This window comes from Aegilops tauschii, chromosome 1 (assembly GCF_002575655.3).
Source record: "Aegilops tauschii subsp. strangulata cultivar AL8/78 chromosome 1, Aet v6.0, whole genome shotgun sequence".
NCBI lineage: Eukaryota > Viridiplantae > Streptophyta > Magnoliopsida > Poales > Poaceae > Aegilops > Aegilops tauschii.
In genome coordinates, this window is record NC_053035.3 from 341,488,639 (window position 1) to 341,502,531 (window position 13,893).

The following is a 13,893-nucleotide window of genomic DNA, read 5'->3' on the forward strand; positions in this document are numbered from 1 at the left end:
GACTTCCAACATAATACAAGACGATAAAGCCTCGACAAGATGTCATAATTTTAAACATTTAGTAAATTATAGGCTAAAAATTGTTACATCAAGATTAAGAACCCTTCTTACGCATGCTGTTGTTATAGAAACAACTTTCGACTACTTCTAACTAAGCTTAAAATTTGCCAAGATTAAATAAGGATCCTAGACCTTCACTAGTCCAAATCATGCTGCTAGTTAAAATAGACAAAGAGGTTGCCACTATCTGAGAAAAGCTCAGAGAGCAACTTCTCACATGCTACAGTTATACATGAGCTTCATCATTAGTCACAAATCATAATAAAGGCAGCGAGGACGAGCATCATCAATTTGTGCAATCAGTTCAAGAGAGAATTAGCATTTCACACTGATCCCAGCTTTACAAGAGAGGCTTGGAAAAAGACTCACAATTGAAAACAAAACTAGTAATAAATATGGACTAAAGGAGAATTTCACAAATACAACAGAACGATCAGGTAAATTATTAGTAAGCTGGTCTAAGCAATCATAGTATCATAATAATATCAAAAACACATGCGCCTAGCTTACTAACTTGCAGTTTTTAGGCATAAGCTGTTCTTATATCCGTCGACAGTTTCATTCTCAGCATAGAGCACTTGATTTCTCATGCATGAAAGGCAGACAGCCAAACAGGGCCAGCTTTTCATTAAAGCCATCAAGCAGATCACAGAACTACAGATAACATTATCATCTACCACTACTGTTAATTTCTCTCAGAATTAACTCTCCTTTGTGCATCCCCTAATTTCAACCTCTGGATCTGGTCATTGGTCCTTCCGTCGCTGCAGGAAGAAAACCATCTTTGTATCAGTAGCCTGCGAGTATATTCGGTTCTGAGACACAACCACATGAATCATATGAACTTCACTGTGTCATGTGGGCAGCGCTAAACGCACGAGACGACCGCACACATCAAGAGGTGCCGACCGATGCTTAATGTCTGCAAGCGTTGCCTCGTAGATAGTCATGTTCCTCCTTTGCCAGCCTTGGAGCATTCATCCATCCTCCCTCCCCCTCTCCCCGGACGCGTAAATGTCGGTTTCACCACATGGACAGACTACGATGAAGGGCCCAAGGAACCAAAGTTAATCTAAAGGCCAAGAAGATCAGCTTATAGCTGATACCGAAGTCTAGCAACAAACCTGTACCAAGTAAAGTCACGCCTCAGGTTTTTGAGGGGCTTCCATCCCTCAAGGCCCCAAGGGCCTGTGCTGCTGCAATCTCTTCCTTCAGAGAATCAATTACTTTTTGCAACACAACCTTTTCAGCTTCTCGAGCAGCAGAAGCCTCCTCAATCATTTCCCTCGCCCCAACTTCACGTCTTGGTAGGTAAGCTCCTTGATCCGTATTCGTTCCAGTTGCATCTCTTTCCTGAGCATCTTTCACGGGCCCAATTGGTCTAAGGTAGTAAAGTGTTTTAGTTGAAACCCTCTTGACCAGTTCAGGATTTGCATCTACTGGATTGCAAGAATACATCTTATTATTTCCTACAAAAAAATTTAAGATAACAGAAAGGAAGGCTGCATTAGCACTAGTTTGTTCTGATGTTTAATTTGCCTTTTGTCTGGATTGATAAATAGAACTGCCACTTCATGAATTCTCATACCTGAGCTCTTCCTGTTGACCACTGTGCAGTCTTCCATAAGGGTATCTGATTGTTGGTTTGATGCTGATGCATCTTCATTAGCTTTTTCATTACCTTCCCTCGGCATTGCACCCACCCCATGTTCCTTGCCCACTGATTCGTCAAACTCTTCATCACTGATCACAATGAGGTCCTCAAGACTTGGCTGCGCACGACCTACAGTTGCACCTACCTCATGTTCCTTGCCCACTGATTCGTCGAACTCTTCATCAAGCATCACCACGATGTCTTCAAGACTGGGCTGCACATGACCTACAGTTGCCCCAATAGCTTTTCTGTTGGTTGTGCTTACTGCTCGCTTGACAAGGTGACGGGGAGCTACTTCACCATGTTCTGAGCTGCTATTCTGTTTAGCGAAGACAGCAGGTGAAGCTTGTTTCACATTTTTAGTTTGTGTGCCCTTTCTTACACATCTCAGGGTCGAATTATCCGCAATTTGTGCTGACCGGGCAACTTCCACAAGATGTTCCAGGGTACCCTGAATGGTGTCCAGGCCATTGAGTTTTTCAACAAGAGGAATGTCAGTCTGTGAAACCTCGAAAGTATTTAATCTCGAAAAAAATACCTCAAAAGTATCTGGCCGAGACATCCCTGGGAGCACATGCTGCTTCTTGCCCGAATTATCATCATGAAGCACCTCCATGTTTTTGTCCCTTGGGCCAACCAAAACAGGAAATTCTTTCGGATTTACGTTGTTATCAATGGCAGTATCACACCCAGAAGTGTACGGCCTCCACCATCGTGTGTACTCAAACGTCACAGCCAGCGTATACTGCGGAACGATGAAGGCGAAATTGCTAGGCTCCATAAAGTATGTTCCCCAAGCAATCTTCCAGTCTGAGTTAACACGGGCAACAGACCCAGGCACGTCCTGATCGAAGCCAAGCTGCCTTGCAACACGATGAGGATTGTACTGCTCAATGCAGCGCATGCCTACAAGCTCGCAAGCACGCAGACACTGTGCAAAGGATAGCAGTTGTAGACTTCTTGCCATGTCCCGGCCATGAACCCAAGAGCAACTCTTCTTGGGAGACGGAGCAAAGGTGAAGCTTCCATAGGGCCTCCACTCAAACTCCATTGGCAACATGAACACTCTGTGAAGATTTATGGGGTCAATTACCTTGTGGACTTGGTGCCACCGGGCGGCCCAAGGCTGGTGACGGGCGACGGGGTCGAGAGTGGTCGCCATTTCAGGGCGAAGCTCCGGGAACCTGGCCAAGACCCAGAGCTGGAGGATGTGCAGCGGCGCCCACCCCACGAACGGCTGGTATCTCTTGTCCAGATTGATGTAGCGGTTCAGCGCGGAGAGGTCGCTGTAGATGCTGGCGAGAGCGGCGGGTCCGAGCGCCACGCAGCCGCCGCGCGCCAGCCGGGCGGCGACGGGGAGCACCTCTGCCCGGACCACGTCGAACGGCGGCGCCGGCAGCACGAAGAGCGACAGCCACATGGCCAGGAACGCCCCGTGCTCCAGTAACCCGGTGGCGCCGCCGTCGCCCGCGGCGGGCCCCTCTCCTGCCGGGGGCTCAAGGAACGGCATCGCCCACGCGGAGTGGTCCGGTCTCTGGCTGTCGCTCCGGTAGAGCGCGCGGCGAACGCCCTCGAGCGCCTCCACATCCTCGCGAAGCGCGCCCTTCGGCGGCGCGCGCACGGGCCTGCCGAGCAAGGGCAGCCCCCCGAGCACGGCCACGTCCTCCAGCGTCACCGTCGCCTCGCCCCAGGGGAACACGAACGTGTTGGTCTCGGCGGACCAGATGGCGGCGAGCTGGAGCATCGCGCGCTCGTCGCGCCGCACCCGGTAGGTGGTCGCGAGGACGGCGTCCTGGATCCCAAGCTTCCGCCACAGGGGCTCGCACCGCGGGCGGAGCTTGGCCACCCACCGCGTCCACAGATTTGGAGCTTCCGCCCAGCCCTTGAACTCGACCTGGAGCCCGTCGGTGAGAATAGGGCCGGCGTTGCGGGGCGGAGGGGGTAGAGGGGGGCGCTGGCCGGCGCCCGCGCGGGGGTGGAGGAAGTGGGCCAGTCGAACGGCCGGGGTTGACGAGTCGGCGCCGCTGGAGATGACTGGGACAGCGGACTCTTGGACTAGGAGCTGCTCGCCGCCGGCCATGGCGGTGGCGGTGGGGTTGGTGGTCCGGTCTGGGGTTCTGGGCTTTGAGGAAGGGGCAGGTGCGCATCCATATCGGTATCGCCCTTGATTAAGGCCTCTTAATTTAATTTTTTTTTGCCTAAAAAGGTTTTAAATGTTTTTTACAGGATTTTTGGCAGTTATTAGAATACTCTTTTGACATCCTAAAAAAAAACTCTTTTGACCTGTAGCCCCGGATCATATAGAAATCTACGTATATTTTACTGAGGAATCATTTGTACATTCGATAGAAAATTTATATTTTTTTAGAAGCGTCCTGGGGCTTGCTTTGCTGGTGGACAGGACAGATGATGTGTCGCCACTCGCCAGCCCGGGCTCCCTTGCACAGTTCTAGTTGCTTCGGGTCCGTTTGGTTTAGGTGAGACCTCCTCTCCGGCACCTTATGCGCCCGTTCGCTTAGCGGGCGCTCGCGCGCAGCCTCGCATGGGCCGGCCCAGCTAGGACGCTCTCTTCCTTTCTCCGCTTCGATCGCTCTCTCACGTTTCCTTCGTTCGTTGTTTTTTTTCTGTTCGTCCTTTCGTTCACAAAACTGAAAACACATGAATCTGAAATTTACGATCTTAAAAACAGTTCACAAATTTCCGAAAGTTCATCAATTTTTAACACAAAAAAAGATAAAAGTTTATCGGATTTGAAAAAAAGTTCAACGGATTTCAGAAAAAGTTCATCGAATTTGAAAAAGTTCATCAGATTTGAAAAAAAGTTCATCGGATTTGAACAAAAGTTCAAAGAATTAGGAAAAAAGTTCATCGGATTTGAAAAAAGTTCATCGAACTTGAAAAAAACAGGTCACCCAATTTTGGAAAAGTTCGTTAAAGTTGAAAAATTGTTCGTGAAATCCAGTGAACTTTTTTCATCGAATTAGAAAAAGAACAAAAGGAAAGAAGAAAAGAGTTAAGAAAATGTACTTGATCGCAGAAGGGCGTGTGGCGCGGTGGTTATGGCGTGGCACACTTAACCGCTAGGCCGCGGGTTCGAATCCTCGTCCCCGCACTTTAGTTTTTGCATCAATTTAGAAAAAAAAAGGGAATGTGGGCTGGCCCGTTGCGCATGGGAGGGGGGTGGGGGGGGTGCGCCCTGGTTAACGCTGTATTCGGTGCTGAGGGCGCCAAATAGGATCCAGCCCAGCGGTTTAGGGTCTATGACCGACGGAGCCGCAATAAAAAATCAGCGAGCGGCCGCAAGATTTGGCTGCATCGCCGTCATCATCACCAAAATATTGGCCCGCCCAACCGACCCCGAACGCCCCAGTGCAATTCTCGCTCATTCACGGGGGGCTGGAAAACTCTCGCCAGCGCGGCTCACGTCCCGCTCTTCACGTGGGCCTCCTTCGGTGTTTGTTCAAAAATGGTTTCGAGTGCAGCCGATTAATCTCGCACGAGGAACGCTATTTTTTTAAGATAGTAACGTCTCTATGAATGCACGCATGCACACTCAATCTTTATGGTGAGTGTCTCTAAACGACTAAGTCGTCAAATCATCTTAACATTGAGTCTTTCTATCGCGTAACTTACATCGTCGGAATCCCTGAAATAAATCCAAAAACATGCTAGTAGCGGTGTTAAATTTAGGATTTAAATTTTGATGGGCTGAGAATAACACTATACGGTTAACGCTGTATTCGGTGCTGAGGGCGCCAAATAGGATTCAGCCCAGCGGTTTAGGGTCTATGACCGACGGAGCCGCAATAAAAAATCAGCGAGCGGCCGCAAGATTTGGCTGTATCGCCGTCATCATCACCAAAATATTGGCCCGCCCAACCGACCCCGAATGCCCCAGTGCAATTCTCTCTCATTCACGGGGGGCTGGAAAACTCTCGCCAGCGCGGCTCACGTCCCACTCTTCACGTGGGCCTCCTTCGGTGTTTGTTCAAAAATGGTTTCCAGTGCAGCCGATTAATCTCGCACGAGGAACGCTGTTTTTTTAAGATAGTAACGTCTCTATGAATGCACGCATGCACACTCAATCTTTATGGTGAGTGTCTCTAAACGACTAAGTCGTCAAATCATCTTAACATTGAGTCTTCTATCGCGTAACTTACATCGTCGGAATCCCTGAAATAAATTCAAAAACATGCTAGTAGCGGTGTTAAATTTAGGATTTGAATTTTGATGGGCTGAGAATAACACTATACGGTTAACGCTGTATTCGGTGCTGAGGGCGCCAAATAGGATCCAGCCCAGCGGTTTAGGGTCTATGACCGACGGAGCCGCAATAAAAAATCAGCGAGCGGCCGCAAGATTTGGCTGCATCGCCGTCATCATCACCAAAATATTGGCCCGCCCAACCGACCCCGAACGCCCCAGTGCAATTCTCGCTCATTCACTGGGGGCTGGAAAACTCTCGCCAGCGCGGCTCACGTCCCGCTCTTCACGTGGGCCTCCTTCGGTGTTCGTTCAAAAATGGTTTCCAGTGCAGCCGATTAATCTCGCACGAGGAACGCTGTTTTTTTAAGATAGTAACGTCTCTATGAATGCACGCATGCACACTCAATCTTTATGGTGAGTGTCTCTAAACGACGAAGTCGTCAAATCATCTTAACATTGAGTCTTCTATCGCGTAACTTACATCGTCGGAATCCCTGAAATAAATCCAAAAACATGCTAGTAGCGGTGTTAAATTTAGGATTTGAATTTTGATGGGCTGAGAATAACACTATACAGTTAACGCTGTATTCGGTGCTGAGGGCGCCAAATAGGATCCAGCCCAGCGGTTTAGGGTCTATGACCGACGGAGCCGCAATAAAAAATCAGCGAGCGGCCGCAAGATTTGGCTGCATCGCCGTCATCATCACCAAAATATTGGCCCGCCCAACCGACCCCGAACGCCCCAGTGCAATTCTCGCTCATTCACGGGGGGCTGGAAAACTCTCGCCAGCGCGGCTCACGTCCCGCTCTTCACGTGGGTCTCCTTCGGTGTTTGTTCAAAAATGGTTTCCAGTGCAGCCGATTAATCTCGCACGAGGAACGCTGTTTTTTTTAAGATAGTAACGTCTCTATGAATGCACGCATGCACACTCAATCTTTATGGTGAGTGTCTCTAAATGACTAAGTCGTCAAATCATCTTAACATTGAGTCTTCTATCGCGTAACTTACATCGTCGGAATCCCTGAAATAAATTCAAAAACATGCTAGTAGCGGTGTTAAATTTAGGATTTGAATTTTGATGGGCTGAGAATAACACTATTCTTCTAATCATTCAACCATAACTTGTTGCATCGCGTGTTCACTGCAGAAAGCAAAAGCATCACGTACATGCGGCTGTTCTTTTTACCTTTTTTTTGCTTGGTTAGTTCCCTACAAAATAAACTTATTAATACTTTTTTTCTAAAACAAAAACTCCAACATTGAGTTTTACAAAAGAAGGGACGACTCCACCCCACCCCCAGACACACACCTTTTTATCGTCGCTCTTGGAGATGAAGTAGTAACAAAGTTCGTTCTAAGGGCGTGGATGCACTTTGGATTGCTTCCTCATGAACCAGTTTACGTCTTTCCCACCACAGATACCACATACTAATGGCGATCAACTCTCGAACATTTTGAATCTCCACAGAAGATAGATCCTGATTGAACATGAGAAGTAAAAACTCTAGGACCGCCTCACCTGCACACGATCAACTTCACATGTTGTCATTATAGTTTCATCCAAACCCAATCTTCTCCAATCCTCTTTTGCTTTGTGACAGAAAAATAACACATGCTTTGTGTCTTCTGGATTCAAAGAGCAAGTAGGGCATTGAGGCGAGACTTTTACGTGTCTGTTTGCAAGCGTAACACGACATGGGAGTGTACCATGCAATGTACGCCAATTGAAGATTTTCACCTTTGTTGGACACAAGAGCTTCCATATCTTCCGGTAAATTGGATTGATCATAGTTCTTCCCACTCCATTAGTGTATCGAAGCTTCCCCCATGTTGATGATCCACTCCGCAAAATATGCTAACCGTACCGAGAACATACCATTTTTCGTATAGCTTCATACAACAAAATTTGGCATATCATGTTGGGGAAGAGGGATGGCAAGGATGTGTTGTCCATCAATGGTCATAGTGTTTGTCTCCCAGGTATTAGACACATGGCCAATTAAGTAAGTAGCTCGAGATATCAGATAGTTTACTTTAGGAGCAATGACTTCTCTCTCGGCACAATTTGGGATCGAAGCATCCTCCCAAATATGAATATTCTGAACATTTCCAACTATCCAAATATAGCCATGTTTCAACGAATTCACGCCCTCCATGATGCTCTTCCAGGTGAACGACAAACCCTTTTTCAACTTAGCGTTCAGTAAATCACCATCAGGAAAGTATTTCATTCTCAAAATAGTGGCACATAAGGAGTTTGGATTCTTGAGAAGACGCTAAGCCTGATTTGCCAGCATCGCTAGGTTAAAACAATGAATATTGCAAAAACTCATACCTCCTTGATCCTTTGGGACACACATTTTCCACCAAGCCATCCAATGCATCCTCCTCTGGTTGTACTCAACTCCACACCAAAAGTGTGTCATCGCATCAATAATTCCTTTGCAAATCTTTTTAGGAATTTGAGGTACCGACATTGCATAAGTGGGATGGCTTGAACAACATATTTGAGAAGAATTTCCTTCCCTCTAACGGATAATAATTTTTCCTTCCAACCACTGATTATTGTAATGATGCGATCAATCAGATACTGGAAACAGCCAGTTTTATCCAGCCCCATGTTGGCTGGCAAACCTAAGTATTTGTCACTGAGGGCCTCAGTCAAAATATCCAGAGTGGTGAACACTTATTCCTTCACCTCGGCGCTAATATTGGGGCTAAACAAGATACTCGACTTTTCAACACTCACCATTTGACCCGAAACGGCGCAATACAAGTCCAAAATTACCTTCAACCTTTTAGCATTGTGTATATTAGTGAAGGAAATATGCCCTAGAGGCAATAATAAAGTTGTTATTTTATATTACCTTATATCATGATAAATGTTTATTATTCATGCTAGAATTGTATTAACCGGAAACTTGATACATGTGTGGATACATAGACAAAACACCGTGTCCCTAGTAAGCCTCTACTAGACTAGCTCGTTAATCAAACATGGTTAAGTTTCCTAACCATAGACATGTGTTGTCATTTGATGAACGGGGTCACATCATTAGGAGAATGATGTGATGGACAAGACCCATCCGTTAGCTTAGCATATTGATCGTTCAGTTTTATTGCTATTGCTTTCTTCATGTCATATACATATTCCTTCGACTATGAGATTATGCAACTCCCGGATACCGGAGGAATACCTTGTGTGCTATCAAACGTCACAACGTAACTGGGTGATTATAAAGATGCTTTGCAGGTATCTCCGAAGGTGTTTTTTGAGTTGGCATAGATCGAGATTAGGATTTGTCACTCCGAGTATCGGAGTGGTATCTCCGGGCCCTCTCGGTAATACACATCATAAGCTTGCAAGCAACCGACTAAGGAGCTAGTCATGAGGTGATGTATTACGGAACGAGTTAAGAGACTTGCCGGTAATGAGATTGAACTAGGTATGAAGATACCGACGATCGAATCTCGGGCAAGTAACATACCGATAGACAAAGGGAATAACGTATGTTGTCATAACGGTTCGACCGATAAAGATCTTTGTAGAATATGTAGGAGCCAATATGAGCATCCAGGTTCCGCTGTTGTTTATTGACAGGAGAGGTGTCTCGGTCATGACTACATAATTCCCGAACTCGCAGGGTCGCACGCTTAATGTTCGTTGACGCTAGAGTAGTATTGGGATATTTGATGAGTGGTAACCAAATGTTGTTCGGAGTCCAGGATGAGATCCCGGACGTCACGAGGAGTCTCGGAATGGTCGAGAGGTAAAGATTTACGTATGGGAAGTCATATTTTGGGTTCCAGCAAAAGATGCAGTTTTTTCGGTATTGTACCGGGAAGCTTCTAGAAGGTTCCGGAGGGGTCCGTAAGTCCACAAGTGGTTCCACCACGACCCAAGGGCTAGCATGGGCTGCGGGGAGGCGCCCTGGCCTTATTGGGCTAGGCGCACCAAGTCCTCAAAAGCCCATATGGCTAGGGAAGGCAAAAAAGGAAGGAGTCCTAGTAGGAAGAGGATTGGACTTGGAGTCCAAGTCCTCTCCCCCTTAGTTGTGCCCTAGGGCTTGGAGGGGCTGTTTACCACGCCCCTCCACCTATATATATAGTGGGGAGGGGGTTCCCCAAGAGAACATACAAGCCCTTGGCGCCCCTCTCTCTCCCGTTACTCCGTAGTTCCACCGCCTCGTCCCGGCGACGCTTAGCGAAGCACTGTCGGTGTTCCACCACCACCATCACCACCATGCCGTCGTGTTGGTTGTGATCCCATCTACTTCTCCTCTCCCACTTGCTGGATCAAGAAGGAGGAGACGTCATCGAGCCGCACGTGTGCTAAACTCGGAGGTGCCGTCCGTTCGGCACTAGATCGATTGGATCGTGATCGGATCCCGAAGAGTATGACTACATCAACTGCGTGATAAACGCTTCCACTTAACGGTCTACGAGGGTACGTAGACACTCTCCCCTCTCGTTGCTATGCATCTCCTAGATAGATCTTGCATGAGCGTAGGATTTTTTTTGAAATTGCATGCTACGTTCCCAACAGTGGCATCCGAGCCAGGTCTATGCGTAGATGATATGCATGAGTAGAACACAAAGAGTTGTGGGCGGTGATAGTCATAATGCTTACCACCTACGTCATATTTTGATTCGGTGGTATTGTTGGATGAAGCAGCCCGGACCAACCTTACATGACCACGTTCATGAGACCGGTTCCACCGACAGACATGCAACTAGTTTTGCATAAAGGTGGCTGGCAGGTGTCTGTTTCTCCAACTTTAGTTGAATCGAATTTGACTACGGCCGATCCTTGTTGAAGCTTAAAACAACAAACTTGACGAAACATTGTTGTGGTTTTGATGCGTAGGTAAGAACGGCTCTTGCTAGAAGCCCTTAGCATCCACGTAAAACTTGCAACAACAAAGTAGAGGACGTCTAACTTGTTTTTGCAGGGCATGTTGTGATGTGATATGGTCAAGACATGATGTGATATACGTTGTTGTATGAGATGATCATGTTTTGTAGACGTCATCGGCAACTGGCAGGAGCCTTATGGTTGTCGCTTTTATTGTATGAAATGCAAACGCCATTTAATTGCTTTACTTTATCACTATGCATTAGCGATAGTTGTAGAAACAATAGTTGGCGAGAAGACCACGACGCTACGATGGAGATCAAGGTGTCAAGCCGGTGACGATGGAGATCATGACGGTGCTTTGGAGATGGAGATCAAAAGCACGAGATGACGATGGCCATATCATGTCACATATTTTGATTGCATGTGATGTTTATCTTTTATGCATCTTATTTTTCTTGGTACGGCGGTAGCATTATAAGATGATCCCTTAACTAAATTTCAAGGTATAAGTGTTCTCCCTGAGTATGCACCGTTGCGACAGTTCTTCGTGCTGAGACACCACATGATGATCGGGTGTGATAGGCTCTACGTTCACATACAACGGGTGCAAGACAGTTTTGCACATGCGGAATACTCGGGTTAAACTTGACGAGCCTAGACTATACAGACTGTTGGGGAACGTAGTAATTTCAAAAAAATTCCTACGCACACGCAAGATCATGGTGATGCATAGCAACGAGAGGGGAGAGTGTTGTCCACGTACCCTCGTAGACCGAAAGCGGAAGCGTTAGCACAACGCGGTTGATGTAGTCGTACGTCTTCACGATCCGACCGATCAAGTACCGAACGCACGGCACCTCCGAGTTCAGCACACGTTCAGCCCGATGACGTCCCTCGAACTCCGATCCAGCCGAGTGTTGAGGGAGAGTTTCGTCAGCACGACGGCGTGGTGATGATGATGATGTTCTATCGACGCTGGGCTTCGCCTAAGCACCGCCATAGTATTATCGAGGTGGACTATGGTGGAGGGGGGCACCGCACACGGCTAAAAGATCAAACGATCAATTGTTGTGTCTCTAGGGTGCCCCCTGCCCCCGTATATAAAGGAGCAAGGGGGGAGGTGCGGCCGGCCAGGAGGGGGCGCACCAGGAAGAGTCCTACTCCCACCGGGAGTAGGACTCCCTCCCTATTCCTTGTTGGATTAGGAGAAGGGGGGAAAGAGGTAGAGGAGAAGAAGGAAAGGGGGGCGCCGCCCCCCTCTCCTTGTCCTATTCGGACTAGGGGGGAGGGGCGCGCGGCCCTTGCCCTGGCCGCCTCTCCTCTTCTCCACTAAGGCCCACTATGGCCCATTAACCCCCGGGGGGTTCCGGTAACCCCTCCGGTACTCCGGTAAAATCCCGATTTCACCCGGAACACTTCCGATATCTAAATATAGGCTTCCAATATACCAATCTTCATGTCTCGACCATTTCAAGACTCCTCGTCATGTCCATGATCACATCCGGGACTCCGAACAACCTTCGGTACATCAAAACATATAAACTCATAATATAACTGTCATCGAAACGTTAAGCGTGCGGACCCTACGGGTCCAAGAACTATGTAGACATGGCCGAGACACGTCTCCGGTCAATAACCAATAGCGAAACCTGGATGCTCATATTGGCTCCCACATATTCTACGAAGATCTTTATCGGTCAGACCGCATAACAACATACGTTGTTCCCTTTGTCATCGGTATGTTACTTGCGCGAGATTCGATCGTGGGTATCTCAATACCTAGTTCAATCTCGTTACCGGCAAGTCTCTTTAGTCGTTCCGTAATACATCATCCCGCAACTAACTCATTAGTTTCAATGCTTGCAAGGCTTAAGTGATGTGCATTACCGAGTGGGCCCAGAGATACCTCTCCGACAATCGGAGTGACAAATCCTAATCTCGAAATACGCCAACCCAAAAATTACCTTCGGAGATACCTGTAGAGCACCTTTATAATCACCCAGTTACGTTGTGACGTTTGGTAGCACACAAAGTGTTCCTCCGATAAACGGGAGTTGCATAATCTCATAGTCATAGGAACATGTATAAGTCATGAAGAAAGCAATAGCAACATACTAAACGATCGAGTGCTAAGCTAACGGAATGGGTCAAGTCAATCACATCATTCTCCTAATGATGTGACCCCGTTAATCAAATGACAACCCATGTGAATGGCTAGAAACACAACCATCTTTGATTAACGAGCTAGTCAAGTAGAGGCATACTAGTGACACTCTGTTTGTCTATGTATTCACACAAGTATTATGTTTCTGGTTAATACAATTCTAGCATGAATAATAAACATTTATCATGATATAAGGAAATAAATAATAACTTTATTATTGCCTCTAGGGCATATTTCCTTCAGTCTCCCACTTGCACTAGAGTCAATAATCTAGATTACACAGTAATGATTCTAACACCCATGGAGCCTTGGTGCTGATCATGTTTTGCTCGTGGAAGAGGCTTAGTCAACGGGTCTGCAACATTCAGATCTGTATGTATCTTGCAAATTTCTATGTCTCCCACCTGGACTAAATCCCGGATGGAATTGAAGCGTCTCTTGATGTGCTTGGTTCTCTTGTGAAATCTGGATTCCTTCGCCAAGGCAATTGCACCAGTATTGTCACAAAAGATTTTCATTGGACCCGATGCACTAGGTATGACACCTAGGTCGGATATGAACTCCTTCATCCAGACTCCTTCATTTGCCGCTTCCGAAGCAGCTATGTACTCCGCTTCACACGTAGATCCCGCCACAACGCTTTGTTTAGAACTGCACCAACTGACAGCTCCACCGTTCAATGTAAACACGTATCCGGTTTGCGATTTAGAATCGTCCGGATCAGTGTCAAAGCTTGCATCAACGTAACCATTTACGATGAGCTCTTTGCCACCTCCATAAACGAGAAACATATCCTTTGTCCTTATCAGGTATTTCAGGATGTTCTTGACCGCTGTCCAGTGATCCACTCCTGGATTACTTTGGTACCTCCCTGCTAGACTTATAGCAAGGCACACATCAGGTCTGGTACACAGCATTGCATACATGATAGAGCCTATGGCTGAAGCATA

General features: G+C 47.1%; 1 protein-coding gene across 4 annotated transcripts; it reads right to left on the reverse strand.

Annotated features, from left to right (window-relative positions):
- Positions 1 to 519: 519 nt before the first annotated feature.
- Positions 520 to 4,008, reverse strand: LOC109739072 (uncharacterized). 4 transcript variants are annotated; one of them, XR_002226942.4, is made up of 4 exons: positions 1,649 to 4,004; positions 1,185 to 1,529; positions 911 to 1,099; positions 520 to 824 (listed from the first exon to the last, which is right to left on the reverse strand). XR_002226942.4 is itself a non-coding variant. In XM_020298154.4 (3 exons), exons 1-2 carry the CDS (start codon positions 3,792 to 3,794, stop codon positions 1,207 to 1,209), a joined length of 2,469 nt encoding a protein of 822 aa, XP_020153743.1. In that variant the 5' UTR covers positions 3,795 to 4,008; the 3' UTR covers positions 520 to 1,099; positions 1,191 to 1,206. The 4 variants fall into 4 exon arrangements, 3 of the variants coding, with proteins under 3 accessions (XP_020153743.1, XP_020153744.1, XP_020153742.1); XM_020298154.4 differs by having other exon boundaries at positions 520 to 1,099; positions 1,191 to 1,529; positions 1,649 to 4,008; XM_020298155.4 differs by having other exon boundaries at positions 520 to 1,529; positions 1,649 to 2,165; positions 2,253 to 4,007.
- Between the last annotated feature and the right edge of the window lie 9,885 nt (positions 4,009 to 13,893).